Source organism: Hyperolius riggenbachi, chromosome 6 (genome assembly GCF_040937935.1).
Source record: "Hyperolius riggenbachi isolate aHypRig1 chromosome 6, aHypRig1.pri, whole genome shotgun sequence".
Classification (NCBI taxonomy): domain Eukaryota; kingdom Metazoa; phylum Chordata; class Amphibia; order Anura; family Hyperoliidae; genus Hyperolius; species Hyperolius riggenbachi.
The window spans coordinates 113060702-113088701 of record NC_090651.1 but is presented as its reverse complement, the minus strand read 5'-3'; the positions used below and the strand labels follow the sequence as shown (position 1 = coordinate 113088701).

The 28000-nt window shown below is 42.8% G+C and overlaps 1 protein-coding gene across 1 annotated transcript in view; it reads right to left on the bottom strand.

The window, feature by feature from the left end:
- Window positions 1-28000, bottom strand: part of BCAR3 (BCAR3 adaptor protein, NSP family member) — a 183727-nt gene that overhangs the window by 75422 nt on the left and 80305 nt on the right. The window contains exon 3 of the mRNA XM_068239776.1: window positions 19681-19720. Coding sequence (XP_068095877.1) covers window positions 19681-19720 — 40 coding nt within the window. The remainder of the gene's footprint in view (window positions 1-19680; window positions 19721-28000) is intronic.

Sequence of the window (28000 nt, the reverse complement as noted above, 5' to 3'; positions counted from 1 at the left end):
TCACGACCCAACGTGGGTCAGACAGTCCTATTTTGAATTTTCTGAAGCAATTTTACATCAAAGAAACAGTGAGAGGCAGCTTCTAATAAGGTTTTACTGCAGGAGAGTTCAAAGGTTCATTAGGCCCGGTTCACACTTGCGGTGGCCCTCCGGAATCGCCGTGCCGGAGCCGCACCGCTTGCAGAACGGACGGAACGGACGCACGGCATAGCAATGAAAGCCTATGCGTCCGTTCACATGCGTCCGTTCTGCCGAACCGGAGCCGGACCGGATCCGGGCCGGATCCGGACTCCGGCCTCCGTTCCAACATGCGCTATTTTTTCATCCGGCTCCTCCGGCAGCCGTATCCGGGGCGGAGCCGGACTGCACCATCCGGCCAATACAAACCAATTGGAACCGGAGAGCGCACAACACACTGGCTGAGAAATCCGGATGTTCTACCCCACTTCCTATGGGGATTGTTGCGGCGATATTGGATGGGGACACATGGGCAAGCATTTTGGAGTGGAGCAGCACAGCTGGATCCGGATCCGGAGATGTTGGCAGCATGTCGGAGGTGGAGGTGAGTGCTAAACAGCAGAGGGCCTGATTCCACAGGTCCCCCTTCTGCTGACCTCCCAGACCCCAACATTTTTTTTGTTTTTAACGTTACTTTTGCCAAACGGATCCGGATCGCATCCTGATGGACACCTGATGCAACCTGACCGGATCCGGATCGGATCCGGATCAGAACCGTACGGTTCCGATCCGGATCCGGTCCGGATCCGGTCAGGTCATCCGGTCCGTTTGGCAAACAACCGCTAATGTGAACCGGGCCTTAGCTCTGCTCTGTTTCATAGTTTAAAATACAGTGTGTAGTTTCTAATTGCAAATATGATAGAATGATGCAATGTTATAAAAAAAAAAGCTATATAACTGAAAAAAATATTCATCATAAGTTGTTGTTTTTTTCTTCAGTGTCACTTTAAGGTTGCAACTTCTGTTGCCTTCATTTATGTTCATTTCTGGCATTTTCCAAAACATGTACAGGAGACCCGCAATGTCCACAGGCATGTCATTAGTGTTTGGGCTTTCTAGAAAACCGCTTTAGAAACCATGGTCTTTCTTCACCACACGTGTCACTAGCTCTCTCTCTGTAGAGCAGTACACCCTGCTTGGCAGATAGCGGAGCATCACATTTTGTATTGATCATTTCACACAACCATTATTTTGCCTAGATTCCCTCAATCTAGAAACTCTTATGTCTGGAGCTCCACTTTAATGGGTTTAGTGACATTGCACTAGATGTACTGCTGTACATAAGAGGACATTATCAGTGAAATGCACGTGACTCACATATTTACACTTACATATTTTGAAGCATTGGTGTCCCTTTATTATAGAGGATTATTAACGGAAAAAGAATTCCATTAAGCCTTTGAGCTATGGCCTCTTACCTTATGGCAGATAGCTAAGTGTTTGCTGGTTTATAGTGTAATAGAGACTCTACTGAGCGATCCAAGTGTAACCGTCTATTTTTAGACACATGGAACATAAGCTTTAGTTGAGACAATGATTTTACAAGTTTCTAGTTAATGACTGTTTATTTAAAGAGGAACTTTACTAAATAAAGCCTAATAAAATTGCGTTTCTCCCCTACAATATTAATTTATATATCATTTACTCAATGTTTGTCCATTGTAAAACCTTACCTCACCCCTGATGTATATTTCTTATGTTAAGCAGTGATTCGGCATCTTTGCTGCTGGCAAGGTGAATCACTGTGGAATGTTTTTTACCCCCTCAGTAAAGTAAGAAGGAACATCTCCATATTTCCCAGAGTGCTCTGGGAAAAAGATGCATGGCAAAGTTACATACCATTGTACAGCAATATATAGGTATAAGAAGCATCTCTGGCAGAAGGATTAAGGTAAAAGTTGGAATCCTCAATAATTTAATACATTCTACTTTATGTTCTTTATGATTCCTGAACTGTCAGCCTTACAAAGAATTAGCCACTGGCCAGAAGGCTTGCTGCTTTTTAGTACAAAATAATAATTATGATAGTACGATATATTTTTGTATACACTTTTATGAAGGGTTAGATCACTGTTTGATATTAGATTAACCATTTACAAAGAAAAAGGGACACTCTGTGTCCCTGTTATATGCTATAAATAATGTTGCAGACAATGGAACAGTTCACACAAGTCACAGATACAGACATGACATATGCTATATAGAGAAGCATTTCATAAGGCACACAGTGGCCATTCAGATAACAGATATTTGCCATCTGGAGGAAGTTGGCCAATAAAGCATAATGACTGGCAGAGTTCACCCATAGACACACAGACATTTATGACTTGGAATCAAAACGCATGCAAAGAGAACAAGGCCAGATTCTGAAGAGTCCTACAAAACAGGAAGCTGGAGGACTAGAATAAAATGGCTATATGGATGCATCAACATATACATATGCATGACAAAGTATTTTCGGAGTGTTTATTTGTAGCAGATGTCAGCTGATCCCTGTATACAGTGCTCCAGAATGCGCATCTTGTTTCTTTGCAAAAAAAGAATTCTCTCACCGACTACTAGACTGCCATGGTTGTGCTCTAGAAACTTGTAACTCAAATTTTACTCAGATGTAGGCGTGGCTGTCTGGAGGCAGAACTGACACTTTAAGCGAAAGCCATTACATCAAACCTTCAGCTTATGAGCAGACATGCATTATTCTGAAGTAAGTAATATTACTGCAAAACAGCAAAGATTTTTTGTAACTGAGCGACAGTAGCACATCCTGTGATATTTACCACTTCGAATGTTATTGAGCAAAAATCATATGAAAAGAAAATATGATTTATATCAGATCTGTGAAATGTGTAAAGCTCAACAATTTCAAATTCTGCAGCAGTTATGAAAACATCTGTAACAAGCACTCATGCAACTCACATGATGTCAGGAAAAAAACTGCTTCATGCCACCTAGTGGTGAAAAATATTATTGTCGAGTGGTAGCAAGTCCCTAACGGGAGCTGTCAAGAGTAAAATATCATACTATTCAGGTAATGACAAATCAAAAACATAAAGAAGAACTTAGCGCTCTAACTCCTACTGAGAGATTTTCAACTGATGAAGTGTGAAAGGTGTCCTGTACAAATAGTTTTCTCACAGCCATTGTCTTTCATGAGAAGGTAAGCGCAATTTCAATAATCACCACCATTGGCACGCCTCTTTCTACTTCCTGGATCTCATACACTCCATACTGGGAAGCACCATTCCTCTAACCCATCTCCCTGTTCCATGGAACTAAAGTCAGAACTTCCTCTCTGCTTTTAAAGATAAGCCACTGCATGATAAACGTTTACAACAACAACAAATAACATTTGTAGAGAGCTTTTCTCCCATAGGACTCAAAGCGCATAAGCATGGCTCAGACCATTGTGGTGCAGAGGAAGAATTTTATAAGTCCGGAAATGCCAGGCTAAACAGGTGGCTTTTCAGTCTGGATTTGAATAGCTCCAGAGATGGTGCTGTCTTTACTGGGTGTGGCAGGGAGTTCCAAAGAGTAGGGGCAGCATGACAGAAGGCTCTATCTCCAGATTTTTTGAGGTGCACTCTGGGAGTGACCAAGTTTATAGAACTAGCTGATCTGAGGTTGTGAGAGGTGTGGTGCAGCTTCAGCAAGTCCTTCATGTATCCAGGGCCCAGATTGTGCAGGGATTTGAATGTCAGCAGTCCAATCTTGAAGAGTATTCTCCATTCTACTAGTAGCCAGTGCAGTGAGCGAAGGATCGGTGTAATGTGACAGTGGCGAGGCTGGTTTGTTAGCAATCTGGCAGCAGCATTCTGCACTAATTGCAGGCGACGCAGGTCCTTTTTGGGGAGGCCAGCATAAAGGGCATTGCAGTAGTCCAGCCGTGATGTGATGAAGGCGTGGACTAGGGTTGGAAGATCCTCTGGGGGAATCAGATGTTTAATCTTTGCAATGTTCTTCAGATGAAAGTAGGAAGATTTAACTACAGATGAAATTTGGATTCTGAAACTTAAATCCCCATCGATTAGTACGCCAAGGCTGCGCACAAGGTTGGAGCTGTTTATGTCCGAATTCCCAATCCTGATTGGTGTTGCTTTAGGATAGAGCTGTTTTGATGGCGAGCACTGGCTTTCGACAAAGAGGACCTCAGTTTTGTCAGCATTCAGTTTCAACCAGTTATCATTCATCCATGCCTGTAGCTCAGCTAAGCAAGTTTTTTTTTGGAGTAGGGTCTGTTCCACCAGGTTTGAAGGACAGGTATAGCTGTGTGTCATCGGCGTAGCAGTGGTACGTCAGGCCATGTCATTGAATAAGTGTACCGAGTGGCAACATGTAGATTGCAAACAGCAGAGGGGATAGGATTGATCCTTGTGGCACTCCGAATTGTAGAGGTGCAGGTTTGGACATTATAGGTCCTAGGGATACTCTCTGTGTTCGGTCAGTCAGGAATGATCTGAACCACTGGAGGACTGATCCACTGATGCCACAGTACTCCTGCAGTCTGTTAAGCAGGATTTCATGGTCAACTGTATCAAAAGCCGCTGAGAGATCCAACAGGATTAGGATGGAGCATTCCCCTCTGTCCCTTGCCATGAGCAGGTCGTTGCAGACTTGGATGAGGGCTGTTTCACAGCTGTGGTGTTTCTTAAAGCCAGATTGTAGAGGGTCCAGGATGTTATTTACTGACAGCCTGGTTTCAAGTAGCAGATAGACAGCCTTTTCAATAACTTTACCTAAGAAGGGGAGGTTGGAGACAGGTCTGTAGCTGCTCATAGCATCTGGATCCATGGAAGGTTTTTTAAGAAGGGGCTTGATGATTCCTTCTTTTAAAGAGGTAGGAAACCTCCCTGCTTGCAGAGAGCAATTTACTATTTTGTGAAATGCTGGACCAAGCAGGTCAGGGCATTTCAGCATATGTTTAGTTGGTCCAGGGTCCAGGTCGCAGGTTGTCTGGCGGAGGCGGCGGAGGAGGTCTGAGATCTCTTGAAGTCAGTCCAGGGTGTTAGGTTGTTTTTGCAGCTATTTCCAGGAGTTGCATGAGTCTTGGGTGCTGTGGACTGAATGAGAGACCGAATAGAGGATACTTTGTCAGCAAAGTAGCACGCAAATTTCTCACATAGCTCCTTTGAGGGAGTTATAGTAGGCTTTAGGCAGGATGGGTTACATAGTCTATCAACTGTGCGGAATAGCTGGGCTGGTCTGTTGGCGGCCTTTGCGATCTCCTGTGATAGGTAAGAGGATTTTTTCTTGGTGATCGCATTTTGGTAGCTTTCCAGGTGAGAGACAAGGGTGTGTTTATCTTTTGAATTCTGAGATTTTCGCTACTTCCTTTCTAGTCTGCGCACTTCTTTCTTTAGGTCCTTTAGTGAGCTGTCAAACCACTGCGCATGGTGAAGTGGTGTAGACCGTTTAATGCGAACTGGAGCAAGGGCGTCATAGGCAGATGACACTGCATGGTTGTACATCAGGACCATAGAGTCTGGGTCTGCGCAATGATTGGTTAATGCGTCGAAGTTGAGGATATTCTGAACATGCTGGGGTGAGACATCTTTTCAGAAAACGGTATTTTATGAGTTCTTTCCCTCTGTGTTTTATTGCTGGTGCTGTCAGAGAGAAGTGGATGGTGTGGTGGTCTGACCATACCACTGGGTTTATATCCATGTGTGATATCAAAAGTCCACAATGAAATATAAGATCCAGGGTGTGCCCTCTCTTGTGGGTGGGGAGGTAGACAGCCTGAGAGAAACCCAGTTCATTCATTATGAGAAGTAGTTCACTTCCTAGGCGTGAAACTTTTAGGGGGGAAATCCTCACAATTTATGGAAATCCTAAATAAAACCATGAAGTGTTAACTTGCACTTTCCTGGGAGCACAGAAAGGGTTAAGTTTCAGTGTTTTCTTATCACAGCCTTATCACAGCCTACAGGCCTGATTCACACTTGCTAATAAAAGCAAATTAGATATGCTGATCTACCTAAACAAACAAACAAACAAACAAACAAACAAATACACACACACACACACACCTGTGAATTTCTTAGCAACTATGAAGATTTTTTTTATTGTGTGCTGTACATGAGTTTGGGTCCACTTGAAAAAAAGATTGGCATTGTTAAGAGCGAGAATGAAGCCCAGTGATTACCAAAACAATAGGAGACGATAGAGGCTAAACACCCAAAGCTTAATGAGTGGCTGCCTGACGTGCATGTGAGTATCCATTCTTATATTCTCATGCTCACTATTTCAATTCCCTGAAGATACAGATCTGGCTCCCCTGATGTGTTCAACATTGTAAACTGTCCATGCCTTATGGTGGATACACACCATGCGTTTCCGCGTTCGATGCGTCCGTCGATACGCATCGATTCGATTATTTCCGACATGTCCGATTCAAGCTTCGATGGATCGTTAGGTCGATTTGCCATACTTTACATGGCAATCGACCTAAAAATCATCGAAATTCGTTCGGAAATGCTCGGAAATAATCGAATCGACGCGTATCGACGGGCGCATTCGACGCGGAAACGCATGGTGTGTATCCAGCATTATGCTTACAGGAAAATTCACACATCTGAGTAAACCAAGAATCTGTGTCTCTGGAACAACTAATCATTTCAATATGCAGTTTCCATTGGAGGAAACCTCAGATAAAGGGGTTTGTTTTTTGTTAAAATTACACTTTTATCACTAGCCACTGACAGTAAAATAAATATCTGGAAGGCTATGAGATGAGAGCAGTGGAGATGTGAAGTAACAGCAAAAAGATGTCACATGTCATCAGTTTACACTGGTCACACTAGTGAAATATACGCTCCCTCACCAGTTGTCGGGGGTTACTGCAGCTAATTTTTGCCAAAACCTTGGTATGAAAGGTTTTGAGAGTATTCCCAGTAATATTATTATTATTGTTGCTTTATATAGTACCATCTGTAAGATTCGCCCTTTCCTGACCTCTGCCACCACCAAACTCCTCATCCATGCCCTCATAATTTCCCGCCTCGACTACTGCAATGCCCTTCTGTCTTGTCTCCCTATGACCCGAACAGCCCCACTGCAGACCATCATGAATGCGGCAGCCAGAATTATCCACTCCTTCCATCGCTCCACCAGGGCGGCTCCCCTCCGTGAATCCCTCCACTGGCTTCCTATCCAGTCCAGAATCAGATTCAAGATATTGTGTCTGACCTACAAATTCGTCCACAAAACCTGTCCAACCTACATTTCTGATCTTACTCAGATATGCACACCAAGCCGCTCACTCCGCTCCTCCAATGAACTTCGTCTGACCATCCCCCGCATCACCCAGTCCCATGCACGCCTCCAAGACTTCTCAAGAGCCGCTCCAACACTATTGAACTCCCCACCTCCACCCATTAGGGCAGCCCCCTCCAACACCTTCAAGAAGGCCCTCAAAACTCACCTTTTCACTCTGGCCTACCACCCCTCACAATTGCTCTAAACCCACAGCTGAACTCTGGTCCCTACCTCTCGTGTCCCTACCACTCCCTTTAGATTGTAAGTCTTTGGGCAGGGTCCTCCTTTTGTGTCCTACTTGACCATGCACCTCCATTACTGTGCACCCATGCTATGCATTTGAGTGAACCTAACTTGCCTAATCTCCATGCTCCCATCCAAAGACTGACGAAGCATTACATTGTACTCATACTGTGCTGTGTGATCTGGTTTTCTTGTATTCCTGTATTGTCATATTGCTGTTTGTGACCCCTAAATATTGTCTGTAACCTAAATTAATAACCAGCGCTGCGTAATATGTTGGCGCTTTATAAATACAATAAATAATAATAATAATACCACCATCACCTTCCGTTAGCTGTACAGAATAAAAACAAACGTAAGTACATAAAAATACAAGCATCGGTATACAGAAAAATACGAACAAATAACAGGTTATAGTGACAATTATGTAGTGATTAACCACAATGCACAGCAAATTACAAGACACAAAAGAAAGGGAACCCTGCCCTTGCCAACTTACAATCTAAGTCATGTGACGTTGTTAATAAGCTCAATAGGCAAAATAGAGACGCATCACAATACATTTACACAGATCACACATATTAAAGAAATCATGCATTCTAAAAATAGAATTGCAGAGTTATTTTTAGTAGGTGAGCAAGCGAATACGGAATGAAAATGACGTGGGTATGTACATATGGATAATACAGCTGAGCTCCATCTCACAGAACAGCTTCAGGTTCCCACACTTAAGATTACATATACCGTAGATCAAAACCAGATGTCAGTTCATATGCGGTCAGCATATGTACAGGATATAGATCATGTGAACAGGAAATGTAAAAGAGCCTTTACTGCATGATGGGGCACAGACCAGAGGGTGACGAGGTAGCATGTCGTAGTCTGGACACTAGATGGCAGTGTAACACAGGTTCTCTCCAATGTGATGTACTGTATTTCTCCAGAGAGCCTATTGATGCTTCTTCTTTCTGCTGGTTTCAGAAATGAGCAGTCATTTGAATGGTTAACAAGATGCAAATAATTCCAGCTGGCATATAAATTGTATACAGCTTGGTGTATATATAGACAAATCTGATTGGTCCAATTTCAAGCTGCATACAATTTTCTTTAAATTGACATGCAATTAGTAATGGTTTGCAACTAAATGCCCATTTCTAGTTATTAATCCTTATTCTGAATGACCTTATTAGGAGAATGGGGACTTAAAGAAAATTGCAGACAAATAATGCAAGAGCTGTTGTAGCAGATTAGTTACGCATATCACAGCCCAAGCTGGCACAAGGTCACACTATGTGTTGAGTAAATACATCTGACCCCATGTGGGCAATCCTCCTGCTTTGGAGTTTTGAGCCCTACAGTTACCAGGCCATCAGGGCGACCCCTCTAGCTACTGTATAATGTACACATACCAGCACCTTTACACGTCTGCAATCCAGTGATCCATATTCCAAAATAAAAATATAATTTTATCCACCTTATGAGGACTAAAGCATTACTCCACTTCCTGCCTCAGGCTTGTACACTATTATTGATTTATATAGCGCCAGCAACTTCCGTGGTGCTGTTAAGGTAACAGAGTACATGACACTCTGTTACCTTAACCACTTCAGTACCAGTGGTCTCTGGCTCCTTAAGGACTAGAGATTGCTAGTACAAACAAACAAACAAACAAACAAAAAAAAAACGGGCTTATGGCCCATACTCAAGGGCTACTTTTGTTACCTGTCGCTAGCACACGGGAGCGTGTGAGCGACAGTTCGGCGACAGCTCGTCGCCAGGTCCCTCCGCATACACACGCAGAAGAGGGACTAGGGATGCGACGGAAGCTGTCGCCGACGTTCCTCCCCCCTGCCGGAAACTCAATGCACCGGCTATTAGGTTGCTGTCGCTAGTCCGCATACACACGCGGACTAGCGACAGTTGCGGCGAAGTTGCGTTGGCAACAGTTGCCAGGCGATTGACCGTGCCAATCGCCTGGCGACAGCAGCGATGAGCGACGGTTCGTGAGTATGGGCCATTACAGTTGACACACCGCAAACACCCACCACTACCACCGATCCTCCGTTGCTGAAGCTCACTTGACCTGCTGTCGCTATGACAGCAGAGCTCTTTGAGTCGGTCAGGAGCTGATAGCATTGGCTCCTGACCCTGCGATTAAGGTGAGCCAATGAGATTGGCTGACAGGGATCATGGGATAAGGAGCCAATGAAATTGGCTCCTGGCCAGCTCACAGAGCTCTGCCATCACAGCAATGGCAGGGCGAGTGAGCTGCAGCGGCGAGAGTGCTGTGCAATCAGCAGAAGTGTGCAGCGGGGTAATTGAAATTATGTCCTGGCAGAAATAACTGGAGCCTTACATAGTGCAGATTTCAATTTGCGTGGTCTGGAACTGGTTAAAGGGGCACTGTTGAGGCATGTAGCAGAATGCAGTAAAATATTCAGGATAAACGTTAATGGTAATTTTCCTGGTTTCAGCATCAAAAATACCTTCCGACCACCCTGAGCAATTTAGGAGTCCAGTAACTAAACATTGAGCAAAGATCACCTGACAGGACTAAAGATGCCACAACCTCTGATAAATGTCAGAATGTACAAAGAGCAAGCACTGACTAAATAATTTATAAATTAATATTGTACAAAAAATAAGCAATTTTATTTATTAAAGAGAAACCGTGACCAAGAATTGAACTTCATCTCAATCAGTAGCTGATACCCTCTTTACCATAAGAAATATTTTACTTTTCACAAACGGGGGCTCTGTATGGCTGATATTGTGATGAAACCCCTCCCACAGTGTGATGTCGGAACCATGGTCCTGACTGTTTCCTGTCGGTGAGCCTCCTTGCATTGTGGGAAACAACAGCTGTTTACAGCTGGATCCAACTGGCAAAAAAGCAAGCAGCATCTCCTTCCACTGACATCACCTGCCAGCAGTAAAAATGTCACCATGTGGTAAATGTCAGAATGAAAATCAGGGAGAGGAAAGATTTTACAACGGGCAAACACTAACTAAATCATTTATACATAATTATTGTAAAAATGAATCACTTTTTTATGACATTTTCACTGGAGTTCCTCCTTAAATTATTTTAATATACCGGTAGTTCCTCTTTAGTCTCTGTGGCTGGATGGTGTAATGGTTAAAGCGGACCCAAACCAAACATTTTTTTAATTAAAAATATTTAGTTGCACTACTCTGACACATACAAAGATAAATAAACACTCCTTCAAACCTATGATCATTTCCGTGCATGCTTTTCACCCTTCTCTTTTCATAACTAGGGTTATACTGGGGGCAGCCATTAGCAATTCCTCCATTGCCAGACACCATCTACTACACCAGTTTGCCGGAAAAATCCCGGGAATTTGAAAGGAAGGGAGGGGTTCCTCCAATAAATGTAAAATATTTTATATTTGTCATCATGCACCTGAAAAAAGGCTGCTATTTATTATTATAATTTAGAAAATAGATTTTATTTCTGAAATCTTGTATTTTTAGTTTTAGTCCACTTTAAGGGCTCTGCCTCTGACACAGGAGACCAGGGTTCGAATCTCGGCTCTGCCTGTTCAGTAAGCCAGCACCTATTCAGTAGGAGACCTTAGGCAAGTCTCCCTAACACTGCTACTGCCTATAGAGCGTGTCCTAGTGGCTGCAGCTCTGGCGCTTTGAGTCCGCCAGGAGAAAAGCGCGATATAAATGTTATTTGTCTTGTCTGTCTTGTCAAACACAGGCTAAACAGAAGTTGCCAGAGCCGGGCATTCATGATCAAGAATCCAGAATGTGTACAACCCTGAGGTTGCTTAGAGATATGCCATACCGGATCTTTATGCACCACTGTGGCAAGAGCACATTGTTCCCCTCATTTCTGATCACCCTGGAGTCTGCTCTCCACTGCACTGTCAGTCATCTCCTTTCCAACTGTACACATCGTTAGGTTAAAGTCCACATTGTTTGTATGTGCTCATGCCCAAAACGGTCGCCTTAGCCAACAGACCCCAATATCTACAAGCGACAGTAGAGTCTGTATGATTTGTGAATAGCTTCACCACATAGTGCTCACAAATTACGCACAACATTTGTAATAGTCTGCAGAATGAACGCCTTGTACGGTATGGTTTGTTTTATTTTTTTTCTATTGCTGAAGCTAGGGGATTTTATTATACTACTAAGAATGACAAGGCTATTCAATATAAGCATTAGTATTTTATCATTCCTCATTGCCTGATCTTGTACCAGTCAGTGTTCAGATGCCTCATTAACATTTTGTAACAATGGTAGACTTACTAATCTTTTATTGGCAAATGTATTTTGGGCTCACCCTATTGTGAACTGATTGAAAAGATTCTTGCCATTAATCCCTGCAGGCCAAAGAGTTAAACAGTTTGCATTTACAACAAACGTGAAATTTCCCATTTACTCAATGCTGAAGTTTTGTACGCAGACCAGCCTTGATGCTCTGGAAGCACTGTACAGTCTGAGTGCTGCCTCAGCACCAGTGTAGCCAGCAGGGGACCCGGTCTGTAATGTGGAACACCTGGTCACAGCAACATTTGGTCACATCAAGGCTGGGAGTGTGTCTAGGTCTCATGGTACAACTGAAAATCAAGCAGCATTAACTAAATATTTTTTTATTTAAAGGGAACCTAAACTCTAAAGGTAGCCATACACTGGTCAATTTGCCATCAGATTCGACCAACAGATACATCCCTCTCTGATCGAATCTGATCAGAGAGGAATCGTATGGCTACCTTTACTGCAAACAGATTGTGAACCGATTTCAGCCTGAAACCGTTCACAATCTGTGGTGGTGGTGGTGGAGCACCCTCTACTGTTTAAACTTCCTGCCGGGCAGGAGGAAGTGAAGCATGCCGGACCCGGAGACCAGACCAGAGTGGAGACGGAGCAGCGGTGACCGGGGGCAGTCGCGCCGGCGCAGCAGGTAATGTATTGCCGCTCTATTGCGTCGGTCGTCGGGCTCTCGAACGCCACTAGCGACGCGCTCCCTACCCGCGGGCGATCGACGGTAATTTTCCGCACGGATCGATCGACGGGATCGGACGAAATAGATCGAAATTTAGCGTGTAGCAGGAACGATGTGACAGCAGATTCGATCCCAGTAATCGAATCTGCTGTCGATCAGCGGGGAATCGGCCTAGTGTATGGCCAGCTTTAGGTTCACTTACCTGGGACATCTACGAGGCATTCCCGCTGGTGCAAGAAACTATCACGGAGATTAACACATATTTTTACGCAATGCATAAAAATGTACGTGTTAATCTCCGCATTAGCTTTCTGCACCAGCGGGAATGTGTGCAAAGGTACGCGTGGTGCCCGCCGACTGAGTCGGCAAAAACGAAACTAGCTGGCAGCAGGGGACCAGAGGAGCCATGAGTGACTGCAAGGGCACAGGATGGCTGCAGGGGGCCGGTAGATGCCCCAGGTAAGTAAAACTCATTTTTTTTTTTTTATATATTTTCTTTTTTTTAGAGTTAAGGTTCCCTTTAACCACTTTCGCCTATCTGGACGAATATGTTCATGTAGCATCCTGTGTTTACAAATTAGCTGTTCAGCTAGCCGACACAGCTGAGAGATCAAAAGTACACTTGTGATTAGTCACAGATGAGATGGAATTACCTTATATACTTGCGTATAAGCCTAGTTTTTCAACACAAAAAATGTGCTGAAAAGTTACCCCCGTGGCTTATATGCAAGTCAGTGGAGCAGAACGGATGGTGGAGCAGGTCTTTTACTGGCAGAAGAGCTTAGAAGGACTTAGAGTATAAAATATAAACAAAGATTTATACGTACCTGGGGCTTCCTCCTGCCCCATCCGCTCGGAACACTCCCACGCCGCCGTCCTCTGCTGTCTGCAGCTTCGGGAACCTGGTTCATATCACTGCCGTCAGTTGGCTCCAGTCTACGCACGAGAAGTGCACCCTCTACGTATCTCTCCAGCAGCTGCAGACGGCAGTGACGGGACCCGCTTCCCGAAGCTGCAGACAGCAGAGGACGGCAGCGTGGGAGCGATCCGTGCATATGGGGCTGGAGGAAGCCCCAACTATGTATACATTTTTTTTTATGTTTAAGCTCTGGTACACTTTAAGGCTTGTGCACTAGTGATCCTGCTCTTGCCAGCTGGCTCCCTGCTGTGTCCATGCCCCCCACCCCCTGCAACATGGTATGCAGAGTGCGCTGCTAAAGACTACCTGTGTCCCCTGACTTGTGAAGCGGAGAGTGCAAGCAACATGTCACCACTGCAATAATTGAGGATTCTTCCCGTCTCAATTCTATGACGCCATCTAGTGGCGTCTTGGAACACAGCTGCTACATCCTTGAAGTACATCTGGCTATGGGGAGGAGGGCTGACTTGTACTGACTGGGGGCACATCTGGCTGCTGTGGAGGTGGCTGTCCTGGGGAGGGGGCTTACATGGTAGTCAATCACTTTTTGCTGGATTCTGAGGGAAAAGTGAGTACCCAGGGACGGATCTAGGGGGGGGGGGGGGGGGGGGGGGGCAAGCGGGTCTCTTGCCTCAGGCGCAGTTTGTTGAATTCTTAAAAAGGCGGCAAAATTTGGATGGGGAATGGCAGTTTAGGCGCCAAAACCTGACCTTGCTCCAGGTGCAACTTGGGGCAACTTGGTCTAGATCCGTCCCTGTGAGTACCCTCTGCTTATATGCGGGTCGGCTTATATGCACGTATATACGATAGACAGACAAAACTCTCTAAATACATGCAGGGTGCATTTCTGTAGGTTTTCCTTCTGTTCTGTGCAAAAGTTCAGGTAAAATACATGAACTACTGACTTTTTTTAATCTATCCCCTGCACTCAGAAGCGCTTTCTGCAGGAAGGTGGTTTATAGCTATAATTCCTTATCAGTGAGGATTACTATATAATATTACAAGGGTGCCACACAACAGAAACTGTCACTTGCATGCCTGAAGTTTAACTATTTCAGGCACAAAATGAAAAAAAGAAACACAGCCCAGTTATTTGTGTGCTTGGCATTGTGCATACACATGTTTATCTCATCAAGACACCTCAAGTACACTTAAAAAAATTTTTTAAGAGGTTATGCTTATCCTGCATTCTACATGTAATAAAACGGATTTCGATGCAGCATATACTTATGCTTTCTAAATAGAAAAATTGCCTACACAATTTGAACACATGGGAATATTTAATGATGACACCCTGACCTAGCACATACGGTAAATCACCTATCGCATGTGAAAATAGTAACACTGTACTAATTCTCCACTTTCCTGGCTAGTAGGATAAGTGGTGACTGAGATGGCCTACATTCCCTATATTTAGATCCCATGCATTTGATTTCTGAGTTAATTAGCTGAGCTTCAGTGCAGTGTAAATTCTCATACATAGGACAGTCTGCAGTCAGTGTCCCACGAGGGGGGGATGCAGCCAGTCTTATGGGATGTGCACACGAAGGCATAAAAACCTATAACACTAGCTAATACATCCATTATCCACTTCACCCAACTCACACTGAGCGCACACAGAGGACAACGTGCTATTGTTTCTGCAAATCTCCTTTCACGGCTTGTTAGCAGACAGACTCAGAGCTGCATGGGCTGTTTTTACTTCTTGTATAAAGGGGAATTGTGATGAAGCAATCGCAGTGGAAGCAGTTCACAGCCTGCACACAAAATGGGCTGAGTGCAAAGTATACAATGGCCAGGACACTAAAAGGACTGAGCTGCTTCCCCTGGCACATGTGACACGACAAGATTTCAGACTTTAGTGATTGAAGATGAGCGAGTTGATTGAGTTTAACTCCACTTCCTCTAGCCAAAAAACAAAACACTGTATCAGTTTTACACATTGTGAGTATTTTACAAGCTTTATTGAACAGATATAATGGTCTGGAAGAAGGCAGTGACTGGAAATAAGTGTGGACAAAAAAATTACAGCATCGCCTCAGATGGATATATTTTCTCTCTGGTAAAATCATTGGTCAATGCAGAAACCCTAATGACACCGGGGATGCCTGAAATTTTACTTCCTGATTTGTGTAAATTTCTGGATATATGGCAGTAATAAAGAAAGAAGAGAATTCTGGGAAGTCCGCTAGCTCAAATAGTATACAGCTGACATTGTTTTAGGGATCTATTGTTAACCAGTATTACAAAGCTATAGTTGCAGCACACAGAAATGGAAAGGTGATTATTAGCATTACAAAAAAGCAAGCTTCTCTAGCAAACATTTTCCCACAAAAATGGTGTTACCATTTAACCTCTGTGGCGGTACGATTATTTCCAGATCTTTGAGTCTAAAAGTGGTGCAATTTTTTTCATGAGCTTTAGACCCCAAAAACAGGAGAGAAAGAAATACCACAGATTGATCTGCAGCAGCCCTGCACATTATTCACCTACCCGGGATCCCGCCCTGAAATTCTTCCTGTCCACCAGGTGGCACTCTACCACTGTTAGATCTGTCTGTCCTCATGTGACAAACAGCAATATTACCTGAGGGATCGAGAGCCTCCAAAGAACCGAAGAAGACGAGCAGTGAGCGCCTAGGAGGTGAGCTATACAAGCCCGGGGGGGTGAGCTATACAAGCTGCACTGGGGGGGTATACATGCTGCCCACTGCACACTCTGCATATACCTCCTGGCAGCAGTCCTGAGCCAGGCTCGGGGTTACTGCTCCCAGCATGTTTTTTTCACCCAGAGCCTTGACTTTAATTAAACCAGCTTGCATGCAACTTTTAACTGGAGCAATCCAAACTGGCATTTGCCCAATTCCAAGCCACATAAAATTTGCATTCCATTTGAATGCAAGCCCAGTAATTAACATCTCACCGACTGCATCTAATTGTGATGTATGATTTAGAACAGGAGTAGAATATTGCATGCTGTTTTAACCTGAATGACTTTATTGTGATTGCCATTTGATGAGTCTGTGAATAGGAATAAAAAGGAAGAGGACTGACTAATTGTTAATAACTGCTAATACCTCCATACACACACATTGACATCTCACTGACAATCTCTAGTCACAATACTCCCACTCAGTCTTTAACTTTAATTCCATCATAATCCTAATATATCAGTGTGTAAAGATAACAGACACCACCTACATGTTTAGTACTTCTATACTTCTAGTGGTTAGCCACCATTACTAGCTCATAGCAGGCACCCCATCCAATCAGCAATGTAGCCAATCACAGCAGGGAGGCGTGTTCGGGGCAGAAGGACACAGTGCACAGCCAATCAGGGCAGGGCAAGAGGGGGCCTGTGTGGGACAGAAGGACAGTCAGACACACAGAAGACGGCTTGGGAATTATTCTTGTAGACTAGCAGGGATGCACCAATGCACATCAGACACCTCTGTATCTGTAAAATTATTCCAGTTTTCTTCCTCAGCTGTCACTATAGGCATTGCCCGGAGGAGGCAGAACTGCCAGACTGATGTGTATGCTGTAGCATAAGGAGTGAGCCCAGCTAGCACAGACCCTTCTCAATGATGGGTGTGGACAAAATGCCAGTCATGCCATTTAGAGACCTGGATTAATCAGGGACAGGAAATGAGGGACACCAGTAAAAAGAAAAAAAAAGTTTAAGCTTTTGCTTAAAGGAATACGATCGATACCCAAGTGTTCTGAAATGACAGTGTGCAAAAAATGTCTAAGTAGCTGTGTAAACATTTTCCTACTTTTCATGTTAAATATCAGAGGCAAAACTGTAATTTATTGAGGGTAGGATTTAGCTATATTGGGACAAATCAATTGCAGAAGGGGTGTCTGCTTCAATGCACAGCCAGAGTTGCATATCAGACTACAGAAAGCGAACATCAAACATATCAAACTCTGAAAGCAAAAACAGTATGAAAAGCTGTGACAATTAGTTACATTTCCTCTGCTCTCTTCAGACACTTCAGTCAGAAACACAGGACACAGGAGCTGCAGCTGTTGGGAGCTCTCTTCTTCTCTGTCACACACAGAGCTACACATAGGGCTTGATTCACAAAGCGGTGCTAACTGTTAGCACGCCTGTGAAAACCCCCTTAGCACATCTAAACGAGCTTTTCGCACGCAAAACTGTATGCGCGTAAAACTTTACGTGCGCACTGCAGGGCGCTCCGCGCGAAGTGCACATTAAAGCCTATGGGACTTAGCGCGTGCATAGGACTTTGCGCGCGTAAAACTTTGCGCGTGGTACTTAGCGCGTGATCTGATTGAGAAAACCGCTGCTAACCTACTTAGCACCCTGGTTAGCGCGCCTAAAGACTTTAGACGTGCTAAGTAGGTTAGCACCGCATAGTGAATCAAGCCCCTAGAGTTAACTGATCAAGTGTGAGAGGAATTTCCCCTCTCCTCATGGCTCAGTCAGCCGTCAGTTTTGGCGTCAGTAAACTTTGAAAGTATTTTGCTAACAGTAAACAAAGAAGTTGCTACTAAAATGTATACACCAGTACTTAGCAGCACTTCCCAAACAATTCCTGTGTCAATTGAAAAAATATGTGAATCGATAGTATTCCTTTAAGCCAGGCCCACATGGAACAATTTGTTTGGCTGATCAATGGTATTTATTAGTGGTGTATAGAGATGAGGCCGGAAGCAGATGCTTAATATCTAAGGAATAAACCTAATTGCATGGATTGGTGCCTAGCCTACTAGCAATCGTATTTATGATCTGCAATTATTATACTGGCAGAAAAGTAATGATTGATCTCTCAGTCAAATCGATAAGTTGAAGGATCTGGCTGGGTAGAAAGAGTAAAGATGGTGCCCATACACTTACCGATTTTCCCATTAGATTCCCAGCAGATTGGATTGCTCTCATCTGAATCTGCCAGGAATAGATTCCCCCAAAATATCTGATTGATATTCAGTCGATTTTGTCCAAAAATCGATCAAAAGTACAGATCGGACAGGAGAGAAGATCTAGTTCGATTGGGGAGGATTGGTAGATCGACCGCCCATAACAATGTACTGCAATTAACAGTGAGACACTGCTGTTCAATGGATTTTATATTTACAGCATGGGACCTGGTGAAATTTGATGTGCTGTGTGTGGTAGGGATCAAGTTTACAATTGATTGGACTCTAAAATAATTGTTCACATTAAATTGCAAACACTTGATTTTTCACTAACTGCAAATAAAATCAATAGTTAATTTGGATACAGTACTTCTAAAAAAGTTTTGGGTGTGGCCAGCATAACGTGAAATGGGAATTAAAGGGAACTAAGCACCCTTTCTTTCCCTGGAATTTCTCCTGGCTTGTAATAGCTATAGGAGCTGCCATGTTCCCTCCTCCCCTTCTTGCCTTCCTTATCTGCAGAAGTCACAGATGCAGTCTTCACACATTCCCTCTAGATAAGCTCTCTGAAAGAAGTTGTCCTAATTACCCATCCCCTCTCTTTGATGAAAAGGTATTGTTTACTTCTTACTAATGAGTGCAATAAACAATTACTTAAGTCCTTAGCTGCCTGAAATCTTTGTGGACAGGTCAGACAGGCCTGCTAAAGTAGACTAATGCTAGGTACACAGGATACGTTTTTGCGGTCGATAGATGCAGTAGATAGATCATTTCCGACATGCCCGATATTACTTTCTTTACCGCTTGATTTCTCATAGAAGTGAATGAAAATTGATAAGAAAAGAGAGAAAGAATCGAGCGGGAAATCAAGCGGAAAAATGCATTGTGTGTACCTAGCATAATAAAGCCTGTGCTAAACTTTAAATGCAATAATAAAAGATAAAATGAAAGTTTTTGTTTTGTTTTGTTTTTTTAATAATGAGACATATTGTTGGTGTGCATTTTTTAATGTGCTTTTGAGATGTCTTGGGTGCTAAAAATGGTGCTCAATTCACTTTAATTCTAAGGCTCTGCATCTTCTGGCCACCCACTGGCAGATATATGGCAAGCAATAACTGAAGTAAATATGAATAAGAAAAAATAACATGCAGTGTCTCTTTGAGAGCATTGAACATTCCATCATGAACAGCAAACATCCAGTTTTTCTCTAATGCATGTGTGTAATCTATACAGTGACTCTCCATTGCACAATTCTTACAGTAAACCTCCTGTTCTGTTGATACATTTGTCTAAACTAGTAAAAATAATGTGTATCATGAGCATACTAATAAAGCTGTAAACGTGAGAACAATGCAAAGTTCCTGTTTGTGATGTAGACTTACCTTGACATATTCCATGGTGGAATCGGGAGAGGAGTGGTCCCTGGAAAAAAGCAGAAACAAAACAGTCAAAAGCTGGAGCTGACCAATGAGCAGGGGAGCTCAGGCTGTCTAATGCAGGAGATCAGACCCCAAACACTCGCACACAGCCGCAGGGCTGCTGTACTGTACATGGCGAGCTCGGCTACAGTGTTATTTCATGTTATCCTTTCAAGGTTGAAACATCCCCGCTAATTTTTCCACATTTCAGTCACACAGAAGACATTGTAAATGCAGCATATTGTCATGGCAAACAATACAATGTCTTCAGTGTAATCCAAGGTCAGGTACAAACCAATCTGTTCTAGTCGCAAGTTACTATTCTCTCCCATAAACACCACATAACAGAACAGAGAAGTTATTTCAGGTGAAGTTTCATGGCAAGCTGCATAAAGCATCACCGTTTGGGCTTAAAGAGCCACTGTAGTGAAAACAACAAACATTATTTCCCACAATGCAACAAGGTTCACAGACAGGAAACTATCAGGACCATGGTCATGACATCCCACTGTGGGAGGGGTTTCACCACAATATCAGCCATACAGACATCCATACAAACACCATTGATGATCTATTCAAGAAAAGGTAAAGATTTCTTGTGGGAAAGTGATATCAGCTGCTGACTGGAATTAAGTTCAATTCTTCGTTCCTCTTTAATATGATGGTCTCATTTCTAGCAGTTTAAACTGAGGTGACTGCATGCTGGTTAAACAATCTGTGGCTTGCAGCAGCCTTAGGACAGAAGCCTTTTCTTACTGTTTTTGTTAGACTAGCACCACATAAAAGAAAATATTACAATACCAACAATGAGTCAGACAAAAGAAAAGGAAAAGCGATGATATATTTGTAGCCAGTGAGATTTCAGTTATTTTAATGACAACAGGCTGTAAAAATACTTTTTTCTAATCTACTGAAGATACTAATACAAGCATGATACAAAATACTACTTAACCAGATATTTTTAGGCATAAAAATGCTTTAGTCTCTGCCACAGATGCCAGGTTTGTAGTCTGGGCCTGTGTGTAAAGCTAGTCTGAGAATAATGGATTAGTGTATAATATGCTGGCATTAAGGATGTATACCACCATAGTGATGCTGCCTACAGTCACTTAAACTTCCTCTCTGCTCTAAAAGATTAGCCACAGTACAATAACCCTTGTGGGGGGAACAAATATTTATTACTTTTTATGAAAATCCTAAAAAAAAAAAAGCAAAACAAACAAAAAAAAAAGCACTGAAAGGGTTACGCCTTACTTTTTCCTGTATGAGGAGAGCTGCTTAGGCAGAGCTCATTTATTCTATCCACAGCTGCTGATAAGAACTTAAACATTAGAAACTTTTATCTGGCTAAACAAACACAGAACACAAAGCAGTGGATTTCCTCAGCAACTATATGTGGAATAAATACTTTTCATTGTGTGTTGTGCAAGAGTTTGGGAACACTTTAAGAAGGCTTTTTAAGAACATGACCACCTACCAAACATTGGCTGGGCATCTATCCAGCTGCTTCACACTTTAGGCTGCTTCTTGGGGCCAGATCTTTATGCATATTGGGGCCAGATCTTTATGCATATGTTTTTGTGTATAGTTTCTGCTTAAGAGGAAGCAGCCATACTGGCATATGGCCAGTATAGATCTGTTATACCTAAACATATGGAGTGGCAAGATCAGTTACTACCCAGTGTGGGCCTCAAAGTTGAATTAAAATCTGATACCAGATGCAATAACTGGCCCAGCAGCTGTCACATGTGCCCATTGCCTAGATGTAATCACAGGCCCACTAGCCATCATACGTGACCACTGCCCAGATGCAATTACTGGCCCATCACATGTGACTACTGCCCAGATGTAATTACTGGCCCATCACCCATTACATGTGACCCCTGCCCAGAGGCGAATATTGGCACAACACCCATCACACGTGATCACTGCCAAGTACAGGGGTCAGTTTATTATTCAGTGGAAAATTATTCCTTTTAAATAAATAGAATAATCAGGGCAATAGGTGTTTTTCCCTACTTTATTTCAATCAATTATTGCATTGAAATGGAAAGAGCAGCAGATACAGCGTATAGAAAACCTTTTGAATGCTTTAATTTAAAACAATCAAATCAAATTCAGAATAAAAAAAATGCCACCAATAGGTTTAGTTAGTAGGAGACTTAATCAATTAGGAGACTTATGCTGGGCATACACGGCTCGTTTTTGCCGTTCGATTCTCTTGTTGGATCGTTTTGCCGCTCGATTCTGCAGTCGATTCTCTTATCTTCCGCTCATTTTTCTTATCTTTTTCCATTCACTGCTATCACAAATTGAGCGGCGAAACGATCGAGCCGGAGATCGGACATGTCGGAAATTATCTATCAAGCCATCTAAATGGCTCAAAAACGAACAGTGTATTCCCAGCATTAGATTAGCGCAACTATTACAGCTTTGGATTAATGCAAGGGTTATGAGAATATGAGAATCACTGTTCGGGTTAGTATGAATTGGGTTAGGACAAGTGTGGACACTGGATGGTATAAGGGTTAGTGTTAGGCCCATCAATCAATTACCGCTACTGCCCTGCTCTCACTCAATCTAGGGTTTTTTGTGTCCTTTCTAAATTGATAATTTAGATTGATTTGTGGTCAAAAATCAATGTAAATTCGATTGGACATTTTGTGGGAATAGATTCCCAGCAGATTCACAGTGATCACATTTTCTGGGAAAATCAATGTGTGTATGGGCACCATAGGTGTCTGAATGAGAGCTAGCATTAGAATTATCGGTTAGGCATAGTAGGCATGATGATTAAACTGCTACCAGCATGTGAAGCTTTGATCTGAGAAAACAACACTGGTCCCGCTGTAAAATGAAAGCACGAACACTCTAAATATGCACGTATTTGGGAATGAATCTTAAATTGCACTTGGGTGATTAACTGTGGATTAACCAAATATTCTGAAATGTGAACGAAACTATGCTCAGCACCATGATTAATACCTTAACCATCCTGAATATTTCAGACGTTGCAATCTTACAATGGATTCCAACATTTGTATTTGGCAGAAAATCAGCAAACAGAAATTCTTTCTATTGAAAATGATAGCACAATCTCGGGCAAACACTTCCTATCAACAGTGCTGGAAGGGTAGAAATACCATTATATTGTGCATCTGCTGGCATACCCCTCCTACCAGACCTGCCTTCTGCCAATTAGTCAAGTTCAACGACCCTTTGAATTCTGGATTGTACAATTAAACACTGATGTGGAAGAATAACGTGCAGCAAACAGTGGTAACAGTTGAGATTTTGACCCAACTGGGGAGCCCGGTCTCAGACATTGGAGGTATGTACATTGGCATAAATAAGCTGAAGTGTGAGGGGCAAAGGGTGATGGGCAGACAAAGGGGTTAACACAACATGATCACACAGGCTGGAAAAAGTGGAACAGTGGCTCATGTTTATTCAAGACTTCTAAATAGAATCCCCAGGAAGCCATTTCACAATAGAGAAGGACTATGGAATGTTGTATAATGAATGCTGCCCTCCAACCCACCAGCCCATGTCAGGGAATGATGATTCACTAAAACAAACAACTTCTACATGCAGTTATGGTGTGGGTGTTATGATGTACCAGTACATGTTTGTCAATCTGTGAACAGTACCTCTAGTTCATTAAAAAAAAGGAAAAATAAGTGAATAAAGTAACCAATATATAAGAGCTTGCTTTTTGCACTCTAGGTGGCTGTCCCAGAGAGCCTGCACCATCTCCTATGCACATCATGTTATTAGAGACAGTATCTAAAACATTCCCATATCTCTCTCCAAACCACATGACCAGGATCAGGCCAGGAAACTGGTCAGTGAGGCACAGGGCACCAAAGTGTAAGTACGGTGTGTTGGGGGGGGGGGGGGGGGGACAAGGGTCATATTGATAATGGAGACATTAGGGATTTTTATGCCAGCATTATTGTATGTAAAGAAAACACACACACACACAACCAGTATTGTAGCTAGGCCAATGGCATTTCTTAGAACAGGGTTCACTATGGCAAATTGCCCATTTCTGACTCTTCAATGGCAAGCTTAATGAAGAAAGCAATCCATAAGAGGCAAAAGATCCAGGGAATCTTAAGTGACATGATGAGATAGACATGCGTATGTGACGTGCCAAGCACATAAATAACTATGCTGTGTTCATTTTCTTTTTTCTCAGCCTGAAAGAGTTAATATTTAGCTATGCAACCGACAGTTCTTCTCCAGTCGGGACCCAGTCAGACTATAGCCTCCCTTACCAATAAGGAATTACAACTATAAAATACTTTTCTGGCAGAGAACTGGGCTTCTGAGAGCAGTGGATAAAAAGGTCAATAGTTCATATATTTTAGCACCTGTAAGTCAGGGGACAAATTGTTTCATTGGGCAGAGTCAAAACAAACATACTTTAAGTTTTTAAACATAACAAAACTGTAGGCTATCTAAAAGTAATTTTGAGAAGTAAAAGGATAGAAACAATTGTATATCTCATCAGTTTATTTTCACATTTAGAGTAGTTTAAACTCATCCGTTTATTTTTCAAGTTTAACTTTAATTGAGCATTAAATGCTCAGCATGCTATCCATGGATACCAAATTTAAAATCCATTTCTAATTTTTTATGTATGTTTTTGCCACTACTTGCGAACAGAATGAGGTACCTCCAAACCCCACTCCCTCATTCTTACCTAATGGGGTACCTAAACCTGTCACATGACTCTCCTTCTACATGTGTGTACCAGACTTCTCCTTGCCTGCTATCTGCAACCATGCCCATCCCCTAATCCCAAGATCCTCATCAGGAGCGAATCAGTTGATTTCGGCGCGAGGCTCTGAGAGCCGAGCGCCAAAACTGGGCGCCCCATAGCAGCAATGCTATGCTGTGCAGGGCGCGTAGTGGTAATTCGGGGCTCTGGCGGCTGCCAGACCCCGAATTACTTCTCCCTCCGAGTTGCGACAACTCGGAGCGGGAATAGTATTTAATGCCGCCACAGAGTTTAGCAGCAGCGGTGAGAGCCGTCATTCGACTCTCACCGCACCGACCTGAGCGGCGCCTAATTAATATGCACCCCATCAGGAGGGCAGGTAGGTAGCATCATGTGCAATGCTGCATTCTTTCACTTTAATATATGTGATGTTGCAATGCAGCAATTGCCAGCCTACCCAAAAGACATCAGCACTAAAGCCAAAAGTGCCAAACTAATGTTATTGCTGCATTTCATTTTAGTGAGTGGAAGGGAGGGCTTTCAGAAGGTAACCTTGCAGAGACAGCAAGGGGAAAATATTCCTGACAACCTGAATTAAAATGTCAGTGATGCTGCAAATACACAATGGCCAGGAGGTACAGGAGGCAGGCATTTATCAGATTTATAGGACTCTATACAAAAAGGACTGCACCTGAAACACACTTCAGGCCAGCTTTGCCTTGGAATCCTTCACTACAGTAATTACACTCCTGGAAACACAAACACAATGACTACTTATACCATTTTATTTTATACAACCCCTTATAACGTAACATTAAACTAAGAGTATATGTAGTTCAGTTTGTGGCCACTAGAAGTCTCTGTAGAGACTAGAGATTGAATTATCAGCAATAGTTTCCAGTGTTGTTGTGGCAGCTGCATGGTCATCACTTGCTAATTGCTGAGCACATACTTATACTGTATATGATTTGTACCAGGCCCCACAGAGATTTCTGTAATGTATGCAATTGCTATTTTATAACACAGCTGATGACTGGCAAACCAACAGGACTGAGCCAGGGAGCGCAGGGAGTCTAGTCTCTACATAGCCTGACTTACTAAAGCTGTAGTCAGCTGAAGAACACTGTAGAACAGGAACCCTGCAGGCCTGCTCTGGGTGTATCACTTGTCTCATTATACCTTTGAGGTTTCTACTAAAACAAAATGTTCTGCACATACCAGTACTGTTCTCTGGTATGATGTAAGAGTATGCATCAAAATAGTGTGTCAAATACACAGCATATAACAACAGAAAACACACAACCACACTCCACTCATGCATAGGTTTTAAAAAAAAGTCCGTGAATTTATATGTACAGCTAGTAAGAAGGGCTGTAATTGTCTTTCTAACTGCCCCCAGCAGTCCCTATCACAGCAGCATTCAGAGGGAGGGATTGTCAGTATAGAGCTAACATTCCTATACTAGAGGCACCCTGGTGATCATTCAGGAGTATTCTCCTCCGATTCACACAGTCCAATCAGCATGTCCTGATCAGTCTGCATTCCCTGGAAAGCAGGAGAGATGTTACTTTGCCAGCCCTGCTCTGTGGAGCACAGCTTTTATTAAAGTTATAAGAAATAAAATTGTATTGTAACTCTAAGGCCCGGTTCACATTTGCGCTACAAAAACGGTCTGTTCCCGGATTGAAATGGATGCAAATGAATCCGAGGTTAACCTATGGATCCATTCACATCCGTCCGTTCAAATTGATCCGTTCTGCAAGTTTTTTGCTGCACCAAATTTTCTGGACCGCCGAGTCCAGTGGAATGGAAATGGAAGCCTTGGTGCTGCATTGCAGGCAATGAGAGAACAGAACGTTTCTTCACACCAGTGTAGAAATAGAAAAATACACTTGGAGGGTGGGGGTCTGGGGGAATGTGGGGAAAAGAAACAGAAGCAGCGGAATGGAAACAGAGTGGCAACAGAGTGAAAACTAATCTGATCGACCGGTGATCAGATCCGTTCTCACGGATCCGTTTGCCACTCCAATGCAAGTGTGAACCGGGCCTAACGCAGAGTAAGGAGTAATGCACATGGACCTTTCACTTCAGTTCATAGTTAGTTTAACAGCAGTTGGAGGCCTGGGAATCAGTCTGTCTTAAGTTTGAACTCAGGCTGCCCTCAGGCTGAGTGGGTTCACACTGAAAAGGTGTACAGTTCCATTCCAGTCCTGTCTGTTTCCATCAGTTTTGCAACAATTTTCTATCAGTTTGGAACTGTACACATTGTATGTGTGAACCTAGCCATGGAAAATTGATGCAAACTGACAGGACTGTAATGGAACTGTACACCATGTGTGAAACCAGCCATAGAAAACTCATTCAAAATTAATACTAAACTGACAGGAAAAGACTGGAAGTGAATTGCACAGGTTTATGTGTGAACCCGGCCTACAGAAAACGGATACAATACTGATGCAAACTTCTGAAAACTGTCAGGACACGACTGAAATTTAACTGTACATCTTTTATGTGTGAACCCCACCTCTGTTTCCCATTAACAAGTATACTCACTGATGTTAAATACTGAATAACAAGTAAAGAAGAATGTCAAAAGTCTGCCCTTCTAAACTATCCCTAAAACAGGGTTCAGAGCGGCCAATCTCTGCTGGAAATCATAAATAACAGGCCTCCTTTCATTTTGTAAAATGGCCTTCAGACATGGTAGTTGGAAGCAAACTGCCATGGCCCAAAGCCTCCTCTCTCTTTTTATACACAATCTATATTGTCAGTGATTCCTTCAAGTCTCTTACAATTCTTTTCAAACTCCAGAATCCAACTAACTCCCAACTGAAAACTAGAAATGTAACAATGTGAACAAAAGAGAAGTCAAAGGTTTGCAGAGTGCTACAATAAATAATAAATCATTCAATCGGAATACAGTATTTGGAAAATATGTGTCAGTGACCACAAGAGCTAAAAGCAGTTCAATCTGCTGGAATCTGATAATCTGAGATGAATTGGTAAGATTTACATACAATAGAAGGTATGTGAGTGAAGTCACTGTGGACTGGCATGATCCTGCTCTGAACAGGGACATCAGGCTTTGGAGAACACTACAGAGGTCCTATTCCTAATCACAGAGGTATTTGAAAAATACACAAGATGTATTGGGCAAAGCCAGTCTTCAATCAGTACAGCAGAGCCAAATCTAAGTCAGATTAGACATACACAGACACACAGAAAGATAGGACTGTGTTTCTTACAATTTACATGCACAGAGACTGTATCTCTCTCGGAAATGTCAGAGCAACAGTAAATAAGTCATGCGCAGATGTGGCTTAATATTAGGACAAGCTCATTTAAAGATTAACTAATCATGTACTGACAGTGCCCATATGTTTCCGGGTTCCCTAGAGACAAGATCTTGTCAGAACTGGAATCATTCTTAGAAGAAATAGTGAGCTTCTGAGAGGAATTGACGGTGAGGTAAGTATGTAATATTCATTTGGAGGTACATCACAAGTTTATCTTATATAATTTTACTCAGTTCAGGTTCACTTTAAGACCAACATATCC